We start from the raw sequence: 24,660 nt of genomic DNA, 5'->3' as shown, positions 1-24,660 counted from the left end.
TTCGACGGATTCTTTCAGGGTAAACAATCCCCCTGGACAAATTCATTCAAGGTGTGCACTGGCACTGGCGACAATCATAATAGACCTGCCTCCCCTCCCTGCTTTAGGTACGTGTCTTTGCTCTCTGAATATAAAAATTCCAATATGACAAGATCAGATTCTTTCATTGGGCATCCTACCTAGGTAAGCTTTCATCATCATGAGACTCATTGAAATCCAGAAGAGGGCTGAGAAATTCTCTAGCAAGCTCTTTTGTGGAAAATGACACGACTCAACACAACGCACAACACACCAGATATGCTTCCCTAAAGCCGAAGAGTGTGGGTGTTACCATTTCCCAGAGAGATATCCCGATTTTGCTCCTACAAGCACCTTCCGCCCCCCCGGGGATCTGTAGACCCGTTGTGTTTCGGCATATCTTTGCAAGGGGGCCTGTCCATCTCCTAACATCCCCATGCTAGGATGAAGTTTTGTTCATCATCAATCAATCAATCAATCAATCAATCAATCGATCGATCAATGATGCGGCGGATCAGATTTCATGAAACGGCCTCGCGCGGACCTCATATGTGTTGGTTGGCGGGGGTTGTTCTTCAACATATATGTGAAAGCAACCAGACTGACTTTGATAAGATGGCTGAAGAGTGCAAATATAAATATCGGAGGGGTGGTTTGCAATTTTGTATGTTTTCGAACCTTTTAACAATGAAATTGAGCTGGTTAGTTCCCCCTTCCCTTCTAATTTCCGCTGTCTGTCGAACATTGATAGAGAAAATTCATCTGTTTCATCTGTTGGTAGCTAAGTCGCAATGGATGGCTGTCAAACTTACGACTCCCTGCCGTTTTCATGTCAACGATGAAGATTCTTAACCCAATTGGGCCTGTGTGCTGTCGTACTTTTGCTCGGCCCCCGATCTCCCCGCCATTCGCCAGGCATCAGACAGCCCAGAAGCTTCGGAGAAGAGAGGTCATGGGCCAACTCTGCCGTTCATGGTTTCTGGGAGCCAGCGCCAGGGGTGAGAACAGTAGTAATTCCTCGTGATATCCGCAAGGAGTACTGCATTGTACATTGTACAGTACAACCATTTCTATAAAGTAGTGTAGTGTTTCCATACAACAATTAAACGGACTTATTGCTAACTCTGGGACACCTTTCATTCATACATATACAATCTCCATCCTCTGACAGCAACGGAACGGGGGGCTGTTTTGGTATGGGGACCCCGAAAAAAAATCTTACTTGGCTCAAGAACCGCATGGATAGCCGCAAGGGATTCCCCCCTCCAAGTCGGGATCTGAGCACTTCTTCTTATTCCATATACTTACGGTCAGCTAGATCTATCGGTGAGAGGCCCGGATCCTCGTTGGATACGACGCCGGTGTGGTTGTGGTGAAATTAATACCTAGGGCTTGGGAGAACTTTTCCAGATCTGGTAACCTCACCCAGCTGCAATTTGTATATGGTTATTTGTTTTATGAATAGTACTTGGCTCATTCTTGCATAGAAGATTAATATTAATGCGGGAATTACGTTTTTAACCATGCATGCAACGCAACATTCCTCAATGGGTGTGGGTGGTGTTCAAAGAATTGAACACGGAATAGTTAGTATAATTTTAGACCATATTGCACACATAGATTTGATATCTGGTGTCTTTCTGTGGTCGATTTGCATTGCATGTACTCTGAAATGTATTTCACCAAAGAGTTCAACCAAACTTAACTTTATGAAAATTGAGTGAACCAGTTACACAGAGACAAATTCGATACAACACAGTGCTGAGCATGACATCAGCAAGCCTTAATCACTCCAGTCATGTATTAAATTTTAATCTCAAAGAGAGGCATCAGCTGAAGATGATTGTATGGAAGTATGCACATGTCCATGTACATTACTGCGACACACTCATTACTGTCAATCTACTTTTCTATTATCTCTACAAGAAGAATCGTCAGAAGTCGAATTTGACACTATGAATTTATATTAATAGTAATACACAGGTGACAGCGTAGATCTTAAAACCGTGTATGTCTACAGCGCAGGGCCCGGCTAGATATAATCTCCCGAGTGTCTTGAGAGTATTTACTGAAAATATGAGATGTAGACTTTTTGTTTGTAAGCTAACTAACATTGGTGAAACCAAATAAATACCATGGGAGCATGGAGAGAATCAATCTCACCATTTCATTTTAGAACTTAAGAGACTCTGAACTTGGGCGGATTTATCAATCCTTCCTTCTTGCCGGCGGGGGGGTTCATATTCAGAACCCCAAACTCCGGAGATCAACTACAAAATCAGCAAATCAGCAAGCCGAGTGTAACGCAATCAAGAAATAATATTTTACGACCCTGACATAGTTTCATGAATGATTATTTGAAATAATCTCAGTCTCTAGCGTACACTTCGAACATCGCAAAACTTCCTAAATCTTCATGATCATAATTATTAATATTCAGATATTGCCATACAGATATGTACAGTACTCCGGACGCTGACGTAGCAAGCGACTCTTCACGCCCAGAAGGCGCCAAGGAAGGCACTTGCATGATCGACTGCTTAGCTTAGCACGGGGTGAGATTTTTTTTTCCCTTTTTTTTCTTTTTCTTTTTTTTCTTTCTTTCTTTTTTTTCTTTTTCTTTTTTTTTTTTTTTTTTTTTTAAACACCGAAAATCTACCAAAGTCCGAAGGGCGGTGGCACAAAAAAGTTACTGAGTAATCCCAGCACCCTGTTGGAGATGATTCTGTTGCCTTTTCTAGTCTCAGCTATTTTACCTAGGTATGTTTGTTAGGTTTATCTCCAAGGGTGCTCACGAAAAGCCGGCATCTGAGCTGGGTAGGTACCCCAGTGTAGTGTCGGACCCATCCAGGCGGGAACCTCTGTTTCTGGAATTAATAGTCGTTATTGGATGGCGAGCCATCACTGATTCTGATTGAATACTTTATATCCGAAGTACGGAGTAGTTGTTGGATGTTGTTCTGACGTTGTTTGTTCCCTGCATATATAATTGACCACAAGCAATCATGATTTGATGAATTGAGTTTTCTGCAGCGCTTGCAAGGACCGCTTAGCTTGGTGGCCCGAGCCTAGAGGCTATCCTATCCCGAACTTGAGTTGAGGTTGCCATATGAAAAAGCAAAGCTGCCACTGGAGTCCTGGACACGTTGCTGCTTGCAAGGTTTGGAAGGTGGCTGCGGAAAACCCTGCCGGAGTCGACTATATGGATCAGTGAAGGTTTGGTGTGTTTTTTTAGATGGATGGAGACTCTTTTTCCCCTTTTCCCCTTTTCCCCCCATGTCTACTACTTTCTCAAAAAAAAATTTCATTTTTTTTTTTTCATATTTTCTGCTGTCTTCACTGGCCATTTTGGACTTGAAATTACTTTTTTTAGCTGTAATTTTCAACTTTGCCCCTGGTAAGCTTGTTTTCCACCCATATAACCCATATAATAATATTAGCACCACCCTGGCATCCACTGGACCGAGGCAACGGGGCTTCAAAGCTTGGGTACCCGCTGTTTAGAGTCCCGCTCTGGCTTGTCTGCTCTCTTTCCCCTGGTGCAGAGTCGTCTTAAGAAGTTAGAACTTGGGAGAACAACCCAAGGGGCCAAGGGGTAGAAAGACTGTAGGACACGCGCGAGTTTTTCCCATGTACGTCATAATAGTATCCTCCTATAACAAATGGATCAACTCAATGAGCTGGGAACTCCCCTGATCACTCAGGTAGCCCACTAATCCATTGAGGCTATTCTATTCCGGATTTAGGCCTAGTTCTAGCTCCCTTGACATGGGCTGCTGGCCATGGCGCTTGAACAATAAAAATGGCCGAAGAAAAGCTTTCTTAGCGGCTTTCTTAGCGGCTTTCTTAGCGGCTTTCTTAGCGGCAGAGGCGTTAGACACGTCAAGGCCGCGCACTGGTTGGCCTGAGTCAGAGCTTAATTGGTTGCGTCGTGATGCGCGCCATGACATCTTTGGCAGCAAGACGTGCAGAGTTCATCAACAACGATTGCTGCGGCGGGGATGGTCACCAGGTTCAGGTGACGGCAGCTCCTCTCGTATTATGGATAATTTTTCTAATATTGTTCTTAATTGCTAACGCGCACTCACGCGGCCCGCGGAGACTAGGATACTTTTCGTAGGACTATCCTCAGTAGGCGGCGCGAGAACCTTGCTGCCATGCCAACCATATATCCCATTCGTGCAGAACGCGGAGGGAGGAGGACGAGGAAGGGTTAGATAAGAGACCTGAGGAACCATACTTAATAATAATAGGCTGTGTGATCCCTGACTCCTGAGCCGTCAACCTAACAATAGGGCCGTGAGAGTTGAGAGTGGATTAACCTGATGCCGATCCGTCTAAAAAGTATAAAAAATTTCATCCCAAGAAATAAAGTCTAGAACGAGCTGGCGGGGCGGAAACCGAGCAATACCCGCTTTTGTTGCCACTGGTCGGTATTTTACTCGCCCGTTACGGCGAAATACATCGGCGGCGGGATTGGTTCCATACGAGTTTTCTGCCCTTTTTTTGTTCTTTGAAGCTTGACTTTTCTGAGCTGCTATACTCAGTTTTGACAGCATATATATCACCCAGGTTGCCTTCCTCGAGTTATCGACGTTCTTCTTTCAGTGGTCGGGATATTGAACTGAGACTCAAAGTATTATCGGGTTGAACCCTGTTTGGTTGGTATAGAATACCTGGGCAAGCTTCCAATGACGAATTTGGGGACGAAATCGGAACTATAAGAAGAGAATCAGAAGAAGCAACGAGAATATACGCCAGAAGTGAGGTTGGATTGAAGAGGCAGCAGTCAGTCAAGTCACTCTTTTTAGTTTTGTCTGGCTGCTGCTTGCTTTGCTTTGCTTTGCTTTGCTTGCTCTGCTTGGGCATAATACTTCATTCACTCTCCGCTTCATCCGCGCCGTCATTCCTACCCACTCTAGCTTTTTGCAATATCTCTGGTGCATTGGCAATCACTACCCGTAACTACATAGGCCAGCCGTCACCATGCCAGGAAGGCTCATCTCCAGCTTTGTGCGGTCGTCGTCCGGGTTCCCGACGTCCGCTTCCTCCTATCTACTTCCCGAGCGCAGCGATCACGATACTATCAGATCTACCTCATCGTCATCTTCCCAAAGGAGCACAGCCTCCATAACAGATAGTCCAGAGCGTCGTCTTTCGTTCTCAATGGACCATTTGATCCACCCGTATCGCCATTGGGGACATCAGGAGAAGAGGCGGAATTTGATCCATTTGCGCTCTGGGGATAAATCATCGGATAACCGCTTACCTCCCGCCAACTTGGATATTACCATCGAGTCCCCCCCATTGGTTCTATACGGTCCCCCCAGTCGCTCTACTGGCGCATTGATGTCAGGTCGTCTTTTGCTCTCAGTCTCGGATGTACCAGGCCAAATCACCCTTAAGGCACTGCGGATGTGTTTGACCCGAAAAGTCTCTACGAAAAAACCCGTTTCGAGAGATTGTTCAGCTTGCAAATATCAAACTGAGGAGTTGACCAGCTGGGAATTCTTGACAGAGCCTGCCCACCTCAAAAGCGGCATTCATGATTATCCATTTAGCTACTTGTTTGCTGGCAACTTGCAACCAACAACCCAAGGGTCACTAGGTGCGGTTTCATATAACTTAACTGCATGCGCCGTGACTACATCTGGGAAGGAACTCTGTCTCAACAGACCCATCAAAATAAAGCGAGCGGTCATGCCTGGACCCGATAAATATTCAATGCGAATCTTTCCTCCAACCAACCTCGTGGGACGGGCTACCCTACCATCCGTAGTTCACCCAATTGGAAATTTCCCCATTCAGTTAACCCTCTGTGGCGTTGTGGAGAGAAAGGAAGGGGGCCGCATTAGATGGCGTTTACGGAAGACAATGTGGCGGATCGAAGAGCATCAGAGTATCATCTCCCATGTTTGCCCTAAACACCTTCACAAAGTGACTGAGGGAAAAGGAATTTTACACCAATCGACACGTATAATCGGTCATGGTGAGCAGAGATCCGGATGGAAGAGCGATTTCGATACTGTTGGTGGGGAAATACACATCGAGTTCGAAGCCAACATCAGACCAGGCGCGAACCCGTTATGTCACCTTTCGCCTACCCCTGAGGGAGGTTTGGAGGTCAGACACGATCTTGTTATGGAGCAAATTGTTTCAGAGGAATATTGCCCTGAAAACAACGCCAAATTCCTCACCCCAACTGGCGCAGCCCGAGTCTTGCGTATGGTGTTTCCACTGCATGTCACAGAACGTGGTGGCTTGGGAATAAGTTGGGATGAGGAGATGCCACCCGTGTATGATGATGTCCCTGACAGTCCACCAGGGTATGTCATGCCCGATAGAGCCTCCAGTAGCATAGAAGACTACACTGGCTCACCCCTTCCTCTACCGGATTACGAGGAGCTTGAGCAAATGAATGCTTTCGATGACTCTCCACACCATCAAGGGAACTCCAGTGAAGCCTCCCAACAAGCCCCACAGCGGGAATCGGGGCACCGTCTAACGGTAGATGATCTGGAAACAGAGCCGCAATTGAACACGCCAACACAAGATTCCCGTCACTCTCACTCGTCGGCCGCTGATATCGCTGAAGGTCTGTTGCAGTGATGGCAAAAATATTCCCGCATCGGTATTTTGCCTCATGGTTGGCGCTTTTTACTGATTTCGCCTGACCTTTTAACATTCGAACGTTCAAATGTTTGCCCTTACCCATATCAACCTAAATATTCCAATTTTCTTTCGCCTAGCGCCCGTTATTATGTCCCCTTTCTCGAGCACCCTGCTGAGAAAAACGCGTTACGATTCTCATAAGTGGTTTTTATTCGAGTACTTCTTCATGATATGTTTCACGCGTATCACTAATTCCTCTATTTTATCTTAATTTTCCTCGCTGAGTATTATTCTCTGATTACTTGTTTTAAAACAAAAGTTAAACAGCATTGGAGTTGGACATATGGGATCTGTACGGTTATTAATTTCTTTTCATCTTTCTTTTCTCCGATGGTTACTTGCTCCTCGATTCCGTTTAATGATTGTCCTTGGAAATAGTTTGTTACTAGAGTCGTTTATTTGATATCTATTCACCTGATTCCCCATACGTTTTCCGAATAGTTTCAATGTTTATTGTTAGTTTTACGTTTATTACTATGTTCTCCTTTGTGTCCCTTGGTACCGTCTGGTTCCCCTTATTTATCTTTGGTTCTGTATGACCTGGCCGACAGTAATGGGGAAATGGATCGAAAGCATGAGTGGGAAGCAAAGAAACGAAGCAGTTACTCGGATTTGGAAAATTACTCGGATTTGGAAAATCGTTGTGTAGTTAAATAGTTATTTCCCGTGGAGGATGAAAGCAAGTTAGGAATTAAATCATATTAAAGAAATCTTCAGATATCTCTTTGCTTTGCTTTTCTTGTTTTTTTTAATTATTGTATTTTTCGGGATCTTTTGACTCTGCTTGCATTGTTAAGTCATCCCTAATGTAGACCCGAAGTATCTTAACAGGTTGCCAGTTTTGCTCTACCATAAAATAATTACTCTACTCTAGTTGATTCGCAGGCTGAACATTCCCTGTACCCTACTAGTTGTAAACCAAAGAGCTAACAGATAGACAGGTGAAATGTAAGGGGAGAGGCTCTTCCAGGCCATAGACTTAAACGGACAATCGTACCTCTCCAGCGTCAACATATTGGAATATTAAAATGCACAAAAGTGTAATAATAGTAGAAAAGAACGCAGATCTCCCATAAACTAACTCAAACAGCAAAGAAAGAGAGACTAACTCCAACGCAAACTTACCATCACCACCTACTAACATGTCAAATTTGCTCTAGGGCTATCTTGCTTGGTCGAGGCAGTCCATTCATGGCTCGAATACCAAGCACATGCGGCCAAGCAGCGACGACGGGTAGTTGCATCATCTGGAGGTTGATTTTGCCACCTTGGTGGGGCGCCGATTGAAATAGATTCAAATGAGCTCAAACATTGTCCTTCTTGTAATTTTTATGTTCCAAGGTGGCAACGGCATCTGTGGAAATCCTAGAGAAGCCCACAGAAACGGAGAGCATAAAATTGAACATGCAGCTTGGTGTAGCTTGCATTAGCCGCTAGTTGCCAAAATCGGATTGAGCGTATCAACTACCTAGGAACACATGAGCCAAACAATAATGAGTATTGGCCCGCATACGGCCAGCCCGGGAAATTTTATCTTGGGACCTATATTGATGGACAATATGTCTCTCATTTTTAGAAGTGATTATTGAATTAGGTTTCCCTATCAATTCCATAAGGCTGTCGTAGCTATAGTTTTCGGTATTTCGTGCTTGACTGTTTTTTTTCCCCATTGTACCCTCGAGCTCAATACACAGGAGTGAGAGCTGTGTCTATGTCCCTGCATACCTCCTGTGCCATCCAGTATCAAAATCGGAAGTACAGTACCACACACACATTCCACATTCCACTTCCGATCAGTGCTCTCCGAGCTCGCATAATGCAATGAAACGGGAACAAGCCGGAAAGTGATTATAGCCCTGCCTAAGACATAGTTATTTAACGTAGGAAATAACATCCCACGCCGCTTCGCTGTTCGTGTTCAAAAACAGCTCAGATAATCCCGTATCCTTTATATAGAACAGCCCAGCCGATTGGGCCCAAAACTCCAAAAATAGCTGGCACTAAGGGAAGCTCCAGCACCGCCCAAACCCATAGTGTACCGATAGAAGGTGTCTTTTTCATCACAGCATAATAGGACGCTTCATTCGTCATAGATATTAACCGCCCACCGAAAAATAAGGCTATGGGAAGGAATACCATGGACTTTGCCGAAGGGGGTAGGAAATATGTAATGGCCCTTACAAGCAAGGATTTGCTATTACTTGCAGAGTCCTCAGGTCCCGTTTTCTGGTCCTTTTCGTCCCGCTGTTTGCCTGATTTGCCACTGAAAGTGAATCTGTCGAACGAAATAATATGGCCATGAGCAAGATGGATGACGAAAGTGAGAACAGGGAATGCTACAAATATCGTGTTCTGGATGAGTTGTCGGAGGGGGATGTCTTGGGCATACTGATGCGCGGCGAGAAATGATAGTGTAAGGTGGAGAACGGAGAGGGGCAGAGAGAGAAGTATCGTGTCTGGGAGCGGGGGAATTGGTTCATCAGCATCGACTTCGTCGTCCGCAGAAGATGGATTGCTGTGTGGATTGTTTGTGGTTGATTTAGAGTCTTTGGCTCGGACTATTTCTCCCTCGGGCGAAATAGTTACGAATTCTGTGCCTGGTGGTGGCTCGAGGCTGGTCTTTGACCTGGATCGTCCTAGCTCCGCTTCTCTTTCAGCTGCGAGCTCGTAGAGTGTTTTGGCCTTTGGTTTTTGGGAGGGGTTATTTGTCGGAGGGTGGCGGAGGGGGATTGACGCAGGGTCAAAGCCGTCATCGCCGGCTGCGGATGAAGCTTGGGCTGCTCGACGTTCTTTCCGGTTTCGAGGCGGCATGGTGATCTCGTTATTTGAACGAATTGCAAGCTCAAAATAAACTAACGGGAAATTTAAACGGGCTAGGCAGATTGTGGAATACGCAAGCTTGGAACACTATTGATGCCAGGGCAAGTGGGCAAGCAGCAGGAGGAAGCTTGCGATAAATTAAGGTTGTAAACTTTATGTTTAAGCTTATCTAAATCGGGTTAAAGGCCGAAGCACCCCTGTCAAGCCTTCGCCCTACGAGCAGGCTTCTTCTAGCCAATTCGCTTCAGGCATTGGAAAACAATTCTTCGGATTCCGGCTGTTATTAATTATGTCTGTGAGACATGAAAATAGTCGACTGGTGCTTTCAGTGGCTTGGAAATCTCCCAAGACGCATTTCGCTGGGAACATACGGAGCACAAACGCAAGAGCTGAAATTTGATACAATCCTCAGTTTTCCAGGAAGAACAGTGCATCGATAGTAAAATAATGGGCCCTTCCATTCAGACATTGCATCGGCTTCGTGAACGAAGATGTTTTCGGATACTAATAAAAGGCCTTGAGGCGAGCGAACTAGGCGCGTTCGGGTACGACGAGGATAGCAGCTAGATGGCTCTTGTGTGCGATGTAGGATTTGGAGGACAGCGTCATAGTTTGTTGGGATAGTGCATTATCTTCGCACAGTAGACGCGATCAGCCTGATATCTGAAAGGCGCATTCATATCTAACCCTAAAGTTCTCACTATAGTCGCATTCGGGCAAAGATGACGGCAAATCTTATTAGGAGTTACGCTTGTCTTTATAAACGACTCTGATATCCTTTCATCTGCCCTAGCTAATATTCTTGGGGAAAATAAATTATGGCGATTTTCGTCTCACTTGTTTTTACTCGGTGCAAGTAAGATCCCATATCCACACATGATGTCTATAGGTAGTTGATATTCTAACTCGAAAATGCAGATTTATTCTACGAAATATCTACTGGCGTGAAGCTTCAAATATTTGGCTACAGAAGAGTGCAGCCATTTTTTTCAATTCGCATTTGAGTCCTTTCTTCTTCTCCCGCATTGATATGCTGACCAGCGGAGAACGGCCTCGTAGACCTCTAAGTGATGGGGTTGTGATTATGAGTGCGAATAGTCGGGGCAGCGCGTGCTATTCGAAGAGGAATTCAACCCACGCCAATACACAATATCAACACAATGGCCGGACGCAAATGCTGGGCGAAGAGGATACATGGGAAGTTCTTGTTTTACCAACCACTCCCAGCCCTGAAAATGGAGAGGATGAGGATCTTGAGGTCCGCTGGGACGGCCCAGATGATCCAGCGGACCCGCGAAATTTTTCTCTGATCCTGCGATGGTCTATGGTTACCATCATAACTCTCTGTTCCTTGTGCACGTAAGCAAACAATCATATATATGGAAGGAAATATTACGAAATGACCTTGAATTTAACGAAGCATAGGATTTTCACCTCCGCGCTATACACGATGACATATGATCAGATCACAGTGGAATTCAACTGCTCAACGCTCGTTGCAACTCTTGGCCTGTCTCTCTTCATATTGGGCCTTGGAGTTGGCCCTCTGTTTCTTGCTCCTTTATCCGAAGTAAGTCCCTCGGTTCATAACCTAATCATTTTTCACGGACAAAGTATCTAGTCACAATCACACTAACGAGTTGTAGTTTTATGGCCGCCGTCCCGTATACCTAGTCGCCATGGTACTTTTCATTCTATGGCTAATCCCGTGCGCGGCTGCCCAAAACATCCAAACAATGCTTATATCGCGCTTCTTTAGTGGATTCTCGAGCAGTGCATTTATGTCAGTTGCTGGAGGGTCGATCGGAGATCTTTTCTCTCAGGATGATTTGCAGCGACCAATGATGGTTTATACTGCTATTCCATTCATGGGCCCCATCATTGGGCCGCTAGTTGGAGGATTTATTAACCAATACACCTCCTGGTATGTGAACTCAATTGTGATATCAACCGGACGAAGGCAGCACAAGGCTAACTCGCTATATTACTTGATTACGATGCGAAGGAGATGGTCATTCTACGTCGTCATAATCTGGAGCGCTTCCCTGCTGATTTGCATGGTCTTTCTTATGCCTGAAACATACCATCCCGTTCTGTTACGCCACAAGGCACAGAGATTACGCAGGGAGACTGGTCGAGCTTATTATGCCTGGATCGAAAAGACTGATAAATCAATCGCAACGGAGGTGATGTGGTCGTTTGCGCGGCCGCTGCAATTGCTATTCCTCGAGCCAATGATAACATGTCTTTGTGTTTATACATCCGTAGCCCTTGGAATTCTCTACCTCTTCCTTGGTGCTTTCTATGCTGTTTTTACCCATAATTACGATTTCGAACTATATCAAGTTGGCCTATCGTTTCTCGGTTTACTTTTCGGAACCATAACTTCCTTTGCTACGCATCCATTATGGAACTGGAACTATCGGCGACTTGTGCGTCAAAGGGAGGCGAACGGAGGAGAGCCAGGGGAGAGTGAGCCAGAATACAGACTACCCCCTGCAATTGCGTCTTCGATTTTGCTTCCTCTTGGTATGTTCTGGTTCGGCTGGACGACATATAAATCCATTCACTGGATTGTCCCAATTATCGGCAGTGGCTTCTTCAGCGCTGGGTACGTCAGATCTAACTGGCTGGAGATTTTGGGCGGCACTAATGAAATTCACCAGCGTCGTCCTCTCGTACAATGGGATTCTGACCTTTCTTGTACATGCATATCCACTATATTCGGCAAGTGCTATGGGTGCGAACTTGATCTTAAGAAGCATCTTTGCAGCCGCCTTTCCTATATTTGGTGTTCGATGTAAGTTCCAATAGTTTCGACAACCAGTCGTTTGCCCCGCGGCGCGGCTAACTTCTGCACGCCAAAAAAAAAAAAAAAAAAATAGTATACGAAAAGCTGGGATATCAATGGGCAACATCGCTTCTTGGGTTTTTCACTGTTGCGATGATGCCATTCCCGTGAGTAACAGTTAGGGATCTCCCTTGTGTTGGATCCTACATCGTCCTAACATCTAGCTAGGTATTTGTTTTATAGATATGGAGCACAGCTCCGGGCAAAGAGCCGTTGGGCATCAAGTGGTCATTCTAAAAAATGACAAGTCATGACAAATCTGGAGAGCTTACTGGAGCTTGTCTTCCGGTTTTCGAGTTATTAGTTGTAATATGGCGTCCTTTCTTTCAGCACGGTATATCTCTAACCTGCTGCATTGCATCCTTTTTTTCTTTGTAGCTGTACACTTTGAACTCAAGCCTCGAGGAAATTGATTTCTTGCGTGATCGTAGATATCCTCATTGACCAATTTCATCTTATACTCCGCGGTACGTACGGAACACTCGTGCGCGATCTGGGCGACAATCCTCAATTTTCTTTCTTTTTTCTTTTTTTAGTTCGAGAAATCCCCTCGTATTCCGCATGCAAATGAGTCATCCTGAAAACCCCATTGATGAAGCAGGCCTCAACTCCTGATAGATGAGCCGAGCCGCCATTCAGAAACCCGCAAGAAGAATACTCATTTCCAAACCATCGTAAGAAAGCAGAGTAGCGTGACAAGCCAAACTCCACGATGCAAGTAGCCATCGCGGGTGTCGGTGCTCTCGGGCACCATATTCTGCGCGGAATTCTCGCAACAGGGAAACATTCTGTGACCGTCTTGACAAGAGGAGAGCCCGTCAGTAATTTTTCCAAATGAGAAATGCATATTCTCTCTATTTTGCAAGACCCCATATAGCCATGTTCTTCCATGTCCTCAGTGCTCTACAGTAGCTGCTACAATATCATTGTCGCTAACGAGTTGACGTTTCAGCGCTCTAATGACCCGCGCATCACATGGCGTAAAGTCGACTACAGTGACAAGTCCTCACTGACGGAGGCGCTCCGCGGTATCGATACATGTATATCAACCGCAGCAAGCTTCGACGACAAATCATTCGCGGAGGGCCAGATTAGATTAGTCGACGCATGCATTGCAGCAGGCATTCGCCGGTTCGTGCCTTCAGAGTTCGAACTCGATCCACACACCCGCAAAGACCGCTACCCTTATTTGGCTGCGAAGCGGAAAGTATTATCCCACCTTGCCTCGCCAGCGGTTCGGGAGAAGATCCAGTGCACGCTATTCACGCCGGGGATCTTCTATGATTATTACTCGCCGATGACTGAGGATGGGAAGAGGCATATGAGCAGTGAATCGCTCGAGCCGATTGGGTTTGATATGGTGGTTGATCTGAAGAATTGTCGCGCGCAACTTGTGGATGGGATGGAGGAGAAGAGGATGCGGTTTACCGAGGTTGATGATGTTGGGAAGTTCGTGGCGAAGGCTTTGGAGCTGGAGGAGTGGCCAGATCAGTTTATGATGTCCGGGGAGAATCTTACTTGCAAGGAGCTTATTGGGATTTGTGAGAAGGTCAGAGGTATGTATGACAGGTTTGAATTTGAGAATCCTGAATCCTTGGGCCCACTACCACCCTTTTAAAGAGAAGCTTTTATATATCGTATATTCACGAAAATCGAATTAGGAAAACCATTCGAAATCGAGCGCATATCAATCGCAGATATGGAAAGCAGAATAAAGGAGGCAGAGAAAGCGAATGATATGATGGGAACATTCATTTGGACCACACCCGTTTGTATCCTCGAGGGAGACTTTTGGTGGGACGACAAAACTACGCAGGGGGTAGATATCAAGACCGTTTTTCCAGATGAAAAAATTGAATCTCTGGAAGAATTTTTGTCAAAATGGTGGTGATTTGATTCGTATTGCATTGTCGCCCGACCAGCGTCGAGTCGTATTGTTCAATGATCCTTCGCGTCGAGGAACAGTAGTCCTCCAGACAGCTAGTTAGCTGGTTTAAGTTTGAGCCGCTCAATATGTCGATCGAATTTGTTTAGCAAAAGTAGTAAATAAATAAAGGATGTCCATTAAAATGTCTAATCTAGAGCAATTCTATTATTGCTTCGGCTCTAATAACCCGCCTTTTTTAGGGAAATTTTGGAAAGTTTTCCTTTTTATCTAAATAATGATGTAGAAAAGAGTGGAGTTTGGGAACCCTGAGTTGGGAGGGAGTTGAAGGAAGTAAGCGGTTAGTAACGTAAAACCTCTTTACCAAACCACAGGCAGCTCCGTGATGCCAACATCACCATCTGGTGGAGAATACTTGACCTCAGATAGTGGGATCCCAAGCTTCAAGTTTGGTAGTCGTTGGAATAGCGTTGCTGTTTTGTGTTTATATGTTAGTAATACGTAGACGCGAATTAAGTGGAGGACGAGGATCTATTCCAAAATGACTTACAGAAAACAACTTCAAGCTCAGTTCGAGCCAGTCCCTCAGCGACACACACATGTTCACCGTATCCGTAACCTAGAGCTAGCTCAGAACCGCGCTGGCGGTGCATATTGAAGACATCTGGGTCTGGGAAGACATCTTCATCTCGGTTGCCGGATTGGGTGGCAGCAATTATTCCCTCGCCTGCTTTGATGAGCTGTAGGGAACCATACACGTTAGCATTTGGGAAAGGCACCCAGTTGTCAGAGATTGGATACAAAGATGCTACAACGTACATGACCGCCAAGCATGATGTCCTCCTTCGCAACCCGCCTCGTGGCCATCGCTGATGCCGTGTGGAAGCGGCAGAGTTCTTCAACAAATTTGGGCGCGAGAGATGGATTGGCTTTGAGGTCTGCCAATTGCTCGGGATGTTGGAGAAGAGTGACGACGCCCTGAAAGTTCATTAGCAAACGGCAATTCTCACGTAATAGTACCGGGTTATAAAAACGTACAAGCGATATCATGTTCACCAGAGTGGCATTTCCGGCAACAAGCATCAAAAAGGCGATTTGTATGGCATCCAATCGGTCAATGTGGCCAGGTTTGAGCTGTGATTATAGGGATCGTGGTTAGTACTGTATTTTATTTTTATTTTTTACACATCCAGGGAAATAGAAGATTAGAACATTACCTGTTCCACGACAAGCTTGCTAATCATGTCCTGTCCTGGGTTTTCAAGCCGTTTATCAGTCAAGTTGCCGATGTAGTCCAGAAGCTCTCTATCGCCATTCGAAATCTAGTCAGCAAGCTTGACAATCAGACACCAACAAAGGCAGAACTCACTTATTAGCATTAGATGCAGCTGCAGCGGTGGAACTTCCATTGCTACGGACGGCGTTACATTGGGTGAGATATTCGAGATCTTCTTTCGGCACACCCAGCATCCCATATATTATCTATTTATGTAGTATAGACGTCAGTATCCAAATTCGTCAAAAGACTTAGCTTTAAGAAGCAGAAACTAACGTATGATGGTAGCGGTAGAGCAAAATTTGGGACCAAATCTACAGGCTTCTCACAACCCTTCTTTATCATTTCATCGAGAAGAGTGTCAGCCGTGGCTTGGATATGTGGCCGAATCGTCTCAGCATGCTCCCTGGTGAAAAGTGAAGCAACCATGCTCCTATATGAAGTGTGTCAGTAAGCCTCATGAAACATGCTTCACCCCCCAAGGAGACTGCAGTTTAGTACCTCTGACGCCCGTGGTCTGGAGGGTCCATATCTACAAATGTTGGGCGGTTTTTAGCAGCCTCTTTCCCTCCAGCATTCATTTCTGGGAACCCAGCGCGTGTTCGTTCCTGCAAAACGGTAGGGAACCGATGTTATTAGACACTCCTACGTTCCTCTGATCCAAAAGAGAGCTGATGGCCCATACCTTTGACAGGCGCTGGTCCGTAAGAACGCTGCAGATATCCTTGTACTTGACTACAAGCCATGGTTGACTGTTATCCCAAAGAGTAACTCTAGAAATGGGGTTCGTGGCTCTCAGCTTCGCATATTCCAGTGGGGGAATAGCTCCAGATGGGCGAGAGAAGGGGAATTTTGGAGGAGCTAATGTTGATAGTTATATATCTCAGCAACTGGATGCAATGTATACTGGTTTTAGTATAGAGCATACTTACTGGCCTCCGTAGACATGTTGGAACGTTGGGTTCGCGCGACAATGGATAATCGAGTAGAATTAAGTGGTCTGGATCTGCGCAACACCGTTAGAATTTCGTCCTCAGTGATGAACAGGGGTCCGTCATGCCTGCAGGATATGCATAGCCCTCTCAACGATCGAGATCCCGGGGTCATGACTGATTTGGATGATGCTCTCTCCACTGAACGGGACCAAGCTATCCTAGCAAACTGCGACTCCATCATGATGTCTTTGTCGACGGGACGAGGAAACTCTGGAGAGCCTTCAAGATATTTCGAAGTCCCACAAAATGATCAATTCGAAACCTAGGAAATGATTCTCTGCTTGCGAATGCGGAGATGCAAAGGAATTGGCCTGATACTCATCCATGGCCACAGTTCCCCGACGTATTTATAGGTAAAATCTGGACCATGTCTGCTCCAAGGATTGGACCGACAAAAACGTCAAACAGGATAAAACAAGGTAGATTTTGCAATTGGTACACTCCCATTGGTATAATGACAGGTGGTTCATGATCATACCACCACCGGAGTAGACTCCAAGTTGTCCCTAGATCGGGGGATGCCGGGAAGTTGCCCCTTGGGGGAAAATAACGAAAAATGTTGAAAACTTCCAACGGAAGTCAAAATAAGCAGAGAGTGGAGCTTTCCGTATATTAATAAAGAAGATATCGCTTGGGAGCTGGATGTCCGGCATCTTGAACCAACGAATAGTGTACGGAGAGTGACACTGCTACGTCATATGGCGAGTTAGCAGGGACCTAGAGAGGTAAAGATGATCTCGAAGTAGACAAGAACAATTGAACTTGGGCAATCCAGAATACGCCACATCACAAACATCCCAGTTGCACCCAGTAGCACTCGGTAGCGACCCGCATCAGTTCCGAAGGATGACAGCGGGTGCGCCGGGACGAATCCTCATTCATGTAACGGAGTACGGAGTATGATAACCAGGGCCCATCCCCAGAGTAAGGACCCAGCAGGGGGCCAGTGGTTGATCCGCGTTGTGTCACTCGGTGATGCTACCGCCAATAATGGATTCCCTTCCGTAGAATAGTTCCAGAGTTCACGGACGGACCAGGCCCAGCTAAAAGAAAAATGTTTAAAGTTCTAGTTCTCATCCGCGGAGCAAAATGTAAAACTGCTTCACTTTGTTTTTGCAGGGTCCAGGCAAATGTTAAAACATGCTAGTCCGTAGTTTGAAACTGGTAGTTAGGGGCCATAGGGCAAGCCATTGCGCGTAGCTTAGTCCCGCCCCCGCGCCACCGTATATACTGCTTCCGGGCAGCGTGAGCGTTGTCTTTTGAACAAATACGGAGTATAATTATTCTTATTATTGTAGGTTTTCCGTGGGATAGATAGGTGCAGGATTTGCCAGTATTTCCAGGTTGCGAGTCAACGATCTTTGAACGCGCGAATAGTCCGTCGCAGTACGGAGTAAATGACAGCAAGATTCCAAATGCTTTATGGGGCACCTGGTCATTATTAAGTGGGACTAACATAGTAGGATTTGCGTCCCGTTCCCCAAATCACTTGTTAAACAGAGCAAAAAGCGGGTGCTGGATGGGAGCAGAAGTCCACACAGGGCAGAGGAGAGGGACTAGTATTGTCATGCTGGAAGCTGTTGACTCGTCCATTGGTCTCAATTGCCGCGATCCTTATTCGATTTCACTGTGACGAAGTAGATAGCGCAAGGGTGTGAGGTCATTATTGTTGAATGCTCTTGGGCGGCAAATATAATAATAACTGTTGTAAATATTGAGTTCGAGGTTCGGCTAACTGAGCCGGCGTAGTAGAAAATACCGCGTATTTATCATCATCATCATCATCATCATCATCATCACCAAGCCTCGTTATCACAATCCTGAGCAAGCGACGTGCTAATTGCGACTCTCCAGGCTCAGGGTTTGTAGCAGTTAGTTGGGGCCCAACACGGCGAGTGGGAGCGTTCAGTACTGTAACTACTACGGAGTACAGTAATAGGTAAACCCGATGCTCCGGGGGTTGCATTATTACTACTACTACTACATAAGTTTGCCACGGTCTATTATTTTGAGGCCAGCTGACCAAACTGTTTCCCAGGGCTAACTTATGCTTCGTAGGTCTCCCGGAATACTGCGTAGGCATGGTCTCTGGTCAGCCTATTTTACTCCTAGTTCCATACGGATTACCAATAATTAACCTGGAGACTCTCTCATGTTTAACACTGTGCAGAAGCTCTGACCGTTTCACGAGGCCCAGAAATATTAATGGGGCGGGGGGGAAGAGGAAAGGGGGAAGGATGTTGATTTACAGATATTTAATGGTTCTATCAATATTGCATTGAACATCGGAAATATCTTTGCCATGCATGTCCGTGATTGCAGAGGGCGATAAATGCAGTCCGTTTGGTGTGCAGCTGACGTGCACATTTTTCACGGTTTCCTGGGGGCTTGAGGAAGCAAGTTTTCTAGGAGTCAGCCGCCAGTCTCTCATTATGGCGTCGAATCGGGTCTGTCATTACCGGCAGAAGCTTCGAAGGCATTCGGCCGCCTAGAGACCATGGTCGTGGCTACAGTAGAAATGCGCGTTCCCGTGGCGCCTAAGTTCAGCCTTCTATCGGATCTCAACAATAAAAATGAAATTGAAAGCGAAAGATGGAAGGCAAGAATCATTTAATAAGCCTTGTTACAAAACATCGGTGGTGGCATGTTTTTGGCAGCGCAGAAATCCTAGCTACCCTCATGGTAAGCAGGAAATATCAATATGTGTTCAAAGCTAAATGATCAGAATCATTTGCTTATGCTAGGGATCTGGTAAATTTATCCCTGGTGCAACAATAAAATGCGATTAATAGGAAATAGTAATTATTTCTTGCAAGGTTTGATGCCTGAACTATGTTTCTATGCACTTTATCGTTGGAACGTGAACAAGTCTAACAGCCAGAAGCTAACGCCATCTCACAGGTTAACTATGGAAAGCTCATTCTAGCTAACCCGAAGCACACACAAGCTGCTCGCATGCTCTCCGTCTTTGCTCTCATCGTTACACGTCTTCTCATCAGCTACAGCGACTTGCATCACTCCATTTTTCCGTGGTGAACGGTACGCTTCCTCATCAATCTCCGCCAGCCGAGATGGAACCAACTTGTGCTTCCCCATCCCATAGAACTCCGAAAAGCACATAATAAGTGGCTGCCACTTCTCTGAATCAATCCTATTCGCATACCCACCTAGCCGCAAATCATCCTCGACATACACCCGCAATATCTTCAGCTCCATCGCCAATATTGACCCCTTCCTCTCCGGCAGATCACCCATCATCTCATTGACCTTCACCAACTCCGCCTCCATCTGCACGGGACATTCCAGAATCCGACATGGCACAACCAATTCCGACGGCTGTGGCGTGAGTTTGGCATGGGCGAACTTGTCCTTGACGTACCGGTAGCCGACGCTAGCCTTCCACGCGCTCGTCGGATTGGCACCCGTTGTGCGTGCGAGGGCGTTGACGTGCGCTGTCATGTCCTCGGAGGGTAGGTTGAGGACGCATTGCTTGGTGCGGAGGATGTTTTTGCTCGTGTGCGCTCCGCTTGAGAGGCCGATCATGCATCGGTCTCCCAGCCACCAGGCAGAGGACATGGGTGCGATGTTGGATGTGCCGTCTGTGTTTTCGCTGGTGATGAGAACGACAGGGGTTCCCCAGTATAATATTGCGGGTGATATTTGATGATGCATGTTTATCGGAGGGCGTGGAGTAAGCCGTACGTACGTATGAACGGGCGAGAAAGGAGCTAGCAATTGTGCGCCTAGGAAGAGAAGAATATGACTCCGGATTCTTGTGTTTCTCTTTTCTTTCCTTCTTTTTTTTTTTTTTTTTTTTTTGGGTTGCTGCTTCTTGAATACAAGAAACTGCAGAAATGAATTTCGAAGGATGAGCATGAGCTGAATTTATATCCATTTCATAACACTGGGAATGCGACCTTAGCTTCCTCCTCCTCCTTCTCCTCCTCCTCAAAAAAACTCTCCTCCATCGTATCGCACTCTTAACTCCCCGACCTATTAGCCTCAAACGAGGTAGAAGATGCAATCAATATATCCAATGAAACACCGCGTTAGATAAATATTCCTACCCCAGTTTCTGCCCCAAAATAAATGACACTCGAATAGCTCCAAGCCTCATTGGCCATATTGCAAACAAGCATCCGTTAGTGGGGAACTAAGTTAACGTCAACTAACTTGTAACTAACGTTACTGGAGGGTTGGTGTGTGGGGTGACTCCAGCTGAAGCTCCGCCGTGGGATGTTTTGTTCACTTGCTTTTTTGTTTTTTTTGCCAAGGGATGAGAATGCAAGTAGATAATACTTGATCTTTCATGGTATAAAATGCAGACCTATTTATTCCTTAATTGAATAGTGAAAAAGAGTAAAGGGACTACTCAGAGAAGACAGAAAGTATGTACATGTACATACATTAGTAATAAGATTGTTGTCTTGGAGGATAACTGTAGGCTACTGTGTTGTGTTGTAATCTAACTACGCGAGTTACAACTAAATGAATAGGTTGGGGTGGCACGTGACTAGGGTAGGTGTAGTAATCACCAACACCCCCCCTTGCTACACCGTGGCCTATAAGCTGCCACCTGGGGCCTCCCTCATCCTCAAATCTTTTGAAAATGCAATAATAATTAATTACATCAATCAGATTCTGATTTTCTTATTAGAAAAGACATCTGTACAGTAATAACTGTAAAAATCAAGAAATATATATAAAATTCATTGATTCACTGTATCATTATTATCATTCAATCATTTCTTCTTCTCAATTTTCTGAATATCAACTCTCTTGACAAATTCTTCAAATGCAGGCTTCATCAGTAACTTGATGAGTCTGTCAGCTATGTTCACTGTAGAATTAATATATTTTATCATGATTTTCTCTTTTTCAATCAAATCATGATTTATTAACTCAGTATTATATAAACAGGTTGTATAATCTGTTATACTCAATTAATAACTTACACTCTCTCTAGTGAGAGTGTCATTTCTGTTGAAAAGTGTTTTTTCATTCTCTGCCAGATTGATGAAGAATCTCATTACTGACTTAACAGCTTATATCATAGATATGAAGATTAAATGTGTCATTTTTATCTAGATACAGACTTTGCAGAATGATAAAGCTTATTAATTAATAATTCTTATCTCTAGATATGAGTCTACTGTTATTTTTACAATATTTACAGAATTTAGATGTTCTAGTTTTTAATATCATTACATTATTATAAGTTCTATAATCTTTATATTATTTCTTTTAAATAGTATTAATATTATGTCATCTTTCATCTGTAATGTGTTTACAGATTTAAAATCATCATTAAGTATAGTAAATCAGATTAAGTCTCTATATATAATCAGTCTTTTCATCTCATAGATATTATTCTCACTTAATCTTGCTGTAAATGAGAACATGCAGTCAGAAGATATAATTAATATAGTATAATTATTTTCATATATCAACTACTTATAGATATAACTCTGATATATAAGCTTATTCATACTCATAAAATTCACTTCTAACTTCAGAACATAGCAGACATTATTTAACAGTATATCTATCTCTTTTACTGAAATCTTTGTATCTTCTATAGCTGCAGCAGAAATCATCATTTCATCTATTATTTTCAATATCACTTTCATCTTCTGAGATTTTGTCATGACAAGATCTCTGTGAGATATAATATAAGTGTCTGATTCAGAGTCTAGAATTCAGGTATCTTTTTCTATCTGATTACTTATATAGGCCTTTTTCTTGATATAAAATACTTACTTTATAATATTATGAATAGAAGCAGCATCTGTATTCTCTGTATTCTTATCTTTATTCTTATTCTTATTATAACTAGTAGAGTGTTTTTCAGGAAATTTTAATCAGCAATCTGTTTGAATATGATCAATCTTCTGATAATGATAATATATTTTAATAGTATTATTATTCTTTCTATTCAGCTTAATAAAATCTTTATTCTTGTTTTCAGAGATCTTCTTCTTGTCTTGAGTGTTATTTACAGAGATCTTTTTATCAGAGATGAGAGATTCATCAGTAACTGATAATTATAGAAGAATATCTTAACATAATTTCATGAAATTATCTTCAAGTATTCTAGCATTCTCATTCTTCTCTATTACATTCATTTAATTCTTTATAAAAGATAATCAATCTTTACTAATCTCTGTAAGAAGTCTGTTGAAAAACATGAAATCTTTGATATTATATCTCAATTAAATATAATCAGTTCTGATTGTGATTAAATGTTCAATAAATATGCAATCAGAACTCTTTGATTTTAATATTATCTTAATTAATTCTTGAAACAGATAAGTTCTATAAATAGCAGATCTTTCAGTGAAATTATTCTCTATAACAGATTATAGAGAATAAGCAGATAGTTGAAACTTCTTAAGTATAATAAAGTGAGATTTGATCTGCAGAGTGATCATAGATTATATATAGTTATATAGTTAGATATTCTATTCTGATTAAAAATATTACATATTTATACTGATATTCTCATCAGAATTGATCTGCTTATTATTAAGAATATCATCTATTTCAGATTATCTTACTGTGAGCAGAATCTCTTTCTTTTATATAGAATAATTTACAGAGTCAGTGAGTATAATAGACTTCTTTATAAATCTTATTTAATTTCTGAATTCATTAAGAATCTTTATTAATGCAGATATTCTACTCTTTCATTGAAGATAGTTTATCAAATCTGTACTAAGCTCTTCATTTTCACTTCTATCTGTCTTTATTCACTTGACTTTATACTGAAGTCTTGTAATTTCTAGTCTTATATAAGTCTTCTTACTTACAGAGCTATTATTATTCTAATCACTTAAGCTCTCTGTATTATCTGATATCTTACTGATATCTTTAATTAGATCTTTGTATTTATTATTGAACTTATCAGATTGTTCTTTCATAATTGTATCATCTGACTTAAATACTTCAGAAGCTGTCTTTTAATTCATTATTAATATTAATAGTGATCTGTGATCTTGTGTTTACTGCTCTGATATTTTCTCATTTTTTCATCTTGAAAGCATGTATTCTTTTATTAAGTCAGACATTCTCTCAGATCTTAGATTAATCATGAATTCAATCACTTAATAAATCATCTAGACACACTTGTAACAACATATGAAGATGTCAATTGACATGTTATTACAGTTATTTATTGCTTATAAAGAGCCTCATAATCTCTTGAAGAATAACTGTAGACTACTGTGTTATATTGTAATCTAACTACACAAGTTACAACTAAATAAATAGGTTGAGATGACATGTGACTAGAGTAGATGTAGTAATTATTAACATGTTATCTTGAAGAATAACTGTAGACTACTGTGTTATGTTGTAATCTAACTACGCGAGTTACAGCTAAATAAATAGATTGAGATGACATGTGACTAGAGTAGATGTAGTAATTATCAACATTCTTCCTTGCTATACTGTAGTCTATAAGCCGCCACTCAGAGTCTCTCTTATTCTCAAATCTTTTGAAAATGTAATAATAATTAATTACATTAATCAGACTCTGATTTTCTTATTAGAAAAGACATCTATACAGTAATAACTATAAAAATCAAGAAATATATGTAAAATTCATTGATCTACTGTATTATTATTATCATTCAATTATTTCTTCTTCTCAATTTTCTGAATACTAACTCTCTTAATAAATTCTTTAAATACAGGCTTTATCAGTGATTTGATAAGTCTGTCAGCTATGTTTACTGTAGAATTAACATATTTTATCATGATTTCTTCTTTTTCAATTAAATTATGATTTATCAACTCAGTGTTATATAAACAGGTTGTATTATCTGTTATACTCAATCAATAACTTACATTCTCTCTAGTGAAAGTGTTATTTCTGTTGAAAAGTGTTTTTTCATTTTCTATCAGATTGATAAAGAATCTCATTACTGACTTAATAGCTTATGTTATAGATATAAAGATTGAACATATTATTTTTATCTGAACACAGACTTTACAGAATGATAAAACTTGTTAATTAATAATTCTCATCTCTAGATATGAGTTTACTGTTATTTTTACAATATCTGTGAAATTTAGATATTCTAGCTTTTAATATTATTACATCATTGTAAGTTCTATAATCTTTGTATTATTTCTTTTAGAT

The 24,660-nt window shown here is 42.8% G+C and overlaps 7 protein-coding genes across 9 annotated transcripts; 3 read left to right on the top strand and 4 right to left on the bottom strand.

The window, feature by feature from the left end:
- Positions 1 to 3,749: 3,749 nt before the first annotated feature.
- Positions 3,750 to 4,142, bottom strand: BDBG_08240 (uncharacterized protein; the record flags this gene model as incomplete). Its single annotated transcript, XM_031723479.1, has 1 exon — positions 3,750 to 4,142. Exon 1 carries the CDS (start codon positions 3,966 to 3,968, stop codon positions 3,750 to 3,752), a length of 219 nt encoding a protein of 72 aa, XP_031580654.1. The 5' UTR covers positions 3,969 to 4,142.
- On the top strand, positions 4,039 to 7,410 carry BDBG_08239 (arrestin domain-containing protein). The gene has a single exon (XM_031723478.1). The coding sequence runs from the start codon at positions 5,005 to 5,007 to the stop codon at positions 6,625 to 6,627; it is 1,623 nt and encodes a 540-aa protein (XP_031580653.1). The 5' UTR covers positions 4,039 to 5,004; the 3' UTR covers positions 6,628 to 7,410.
- Positions 6,984 to 10,433, bottom strand: BDBG_08238 (uncharacterized protein). Its single transcript, XM_031723477.1, has one exon. It carries the CDS (start codon positions 9,499 to 9,501, stop codon positions 8,620 to 8,622), a length of 882 nt encoding a protein of 293 aa, XP_031580652.1. The 5' UTR covers positions 9,502 to 10,433; the 3' UTR covers positions 6,984 to 8,619.
- Positions 9,778 to 12,792, top strand: BDBG_08237 (the record flags this gene model as incomplete). Of its 2 annotated transcripts, XM_031723475.1 has the most annotated exons (8): positions 10,329 to 10,366; positions 10,429 to 10,869; positions 10,936 to 11,080; positions 11,157 to 11,434; positions 11,516 to 12,121; positions 12,177 to 12,310; positions 12,396 to 12,468; positions 12,530 to 12,792. In XM_031723475.1, 8 exons carry the CDS (start codon positions 10,329 to 10,331, stop codon positions 12,603 to 12,605), a joined length of 1,791 nt encoding a protein of 596 aa, XP_031580650.1. In that variant the 3' UTR covers positions 12,606 to 12,792. The 2 variants fall into 2 exon arrangements, with proteins under 2 accessions (XP_031580651.1, XP_031580650.1); XM_031723476.1 differs by lacking the exons at positions 12,396 to 12,468; positions 12,530 to 12,792 and having other exon boundaries at positions 9,778 to 10,366; positions 12,177 to 12,390.
- BDBG_08235 lies at positions 10,512 to 18,434 on the bottom strand. Of its 2 annotated transcripts, XM_031723474.1 has the most exons (12): positions 16,583 to 18,434; positions 16,455 to 16,528; positions 16,208 to 16,383; positions 16,024 to 16,130; positions 15,799 to 15,955; positions 15,616 to 15,728; positions 15,464 to 15,551; positions 15,285 to 15,380; positions 15,066 to 15,224; positions 14,797 to 14,986; positions 12,207 to 14,719; positions 10,512 to 12,117 (listed from the first exon to the last, which is right to left on the bottom strand). In XM_031723474.1, the coding sequence occupies exons 1-11, from the start codon at positions 16,696 to 16,698 to the stop codon at positions 14,607 to 14,609; spliced, it is 1,389 nt and encodes a 462-aa protein (XP_031580649.1). In that variant the 5' UTR covers positions 16,699 to 18,434; the 3' UTR covers positions 10,512 to 12,117; positions 12,207 to 14,606. The 2 variants fall into 2 exon arrangements, with proteins under 2 accessions (XP_031580649.1, XP_002621204.2); XM_002621158.2 differs by having other exon boundaries at positions 10,607 to 14,719.
- On the top strand, positions 12,919 to 14,425 carry BDBG_08236 (uncharacterized protein). Its single transcript, XM_002621159.2, has 3 exons — positions 12,919 to 13,178; positions 13,314 to 13,917; positions 14,023 to 14,425. Exons 1-3 carry the CDS (start codon positions 13,074 to 13,076, stop codon positions 14,250 to 14,252), a joined length of 939 nt encoding a protein of 312 aa, XP_002621205.1. The 5' UTR covers positions 12,919 to 13,073; the 3' UTR covers positions 14,253 to 14,425.
- Positions 18,435 to 18,934: 500 nt separating the features above from the next.
- On the bottom strand, positions 18,935 to 20,648 carry BDBG_08233 (uncharacterized protein). Its single transcript, XM_002621156.2, has one exon. The coding sequence runs from the start codon at positions 20,391 to 20,393 to the stop codon at positions 19,440 to 19,442; it is 954 nt and encodes a 317-aa protein (XP_002621202.2). The 5' UTR covers positions 20,394 to 20,648; the 3' UTR covers positions 18,935 to 19,439.
- Between the last annotated feature and the right edge of the window lie 4,012 nt (positions 20,649 to 24,660).

This window comes from Blastomyces gilchristii (genome assembly GCF_000003855.2).
Source record: "Blastomyces gilchristii SLH14081 genomic scaffold supercont1.23, whole genome shotgun sequence".
NCBI lineage: Eukaryota > Fungi > Ascomycota > Eurotiomycetes > Onygenales > Ajellomycetaceae > Blastomyces > Blastomyces gilchristii.
This window is presented reverse-complemented; position numbering and strand designations above follow the sequence as displayed.

Excerpts from the sequence above, each read along its gene's own strand:
- BDBG_08239 (XM_031723478.1), top strand. The coding sequence starts at position 5,005 with ATGCCAGGAAGGCTCATCTCCAGCTTTGTGCGGTCGTCGTCCGGGTTC.
- BDBG_08238 (XM_031723477.1), bottom strand. The coding sequence starts at position 9,501 with ATGCCGCCTCGAAACCGGAAAGAACGTCGAGCAGCCCAAGCTTCATCC.
- BDBG_08236 (XM_002621159.2), top strand. The coding sequence starts at position 13,074 with ATGCAAGTAGCCATCGCGGGTGTCGGTGCTCTCGGGCACCATATTCTG. Across the intron at positions 13,179-13,313 it reads TCTTGACAAGAGGAGAGCCC|CGCTCTAATGACCCGCGCAT; the intron begins GTCAGTAATTTT and ends TTGACGTTTCAG. Across the intron at positions 13,918-14,022 it reads GATTTGTGAGAAGGTCAGAG|GAAAACCATTCGAAATCGAG; the intron begins GTATGTATGACA and ends AAATCGAATTAG.
- BDBG_08235 (XM_031723474.1), bottom strand. The coding sequence starts at position 16,698 with ATGATGGAGTCGCAGTTTGCTAGGATAGCTTGGTCCCGTTCAGTGGAG. Across the intron at positions 16,131-16,207 it reads CGGACCAGCGCCTGTCAAAG|GAACGAACACGCGCTGGGTT; the intron begins GTATGGGCCATC and ends ACCGTTTTGCAG. Across the intron at positions 15,956-16,023 it reads CCAGACCACGGGCGTCAGAG|GAGCATGGTTGCTTCACTTT; the intron begins GTACTAAACTGC and ends CACTTCATATAG.
- BDBG_08233 (XM_002621156.2), bottom strand. The coding sequence starts at position 20,393 with ATGCTCATCCTTCGAAATTCATTTCTGCAGTTTCTTGTATTCAAGAAG.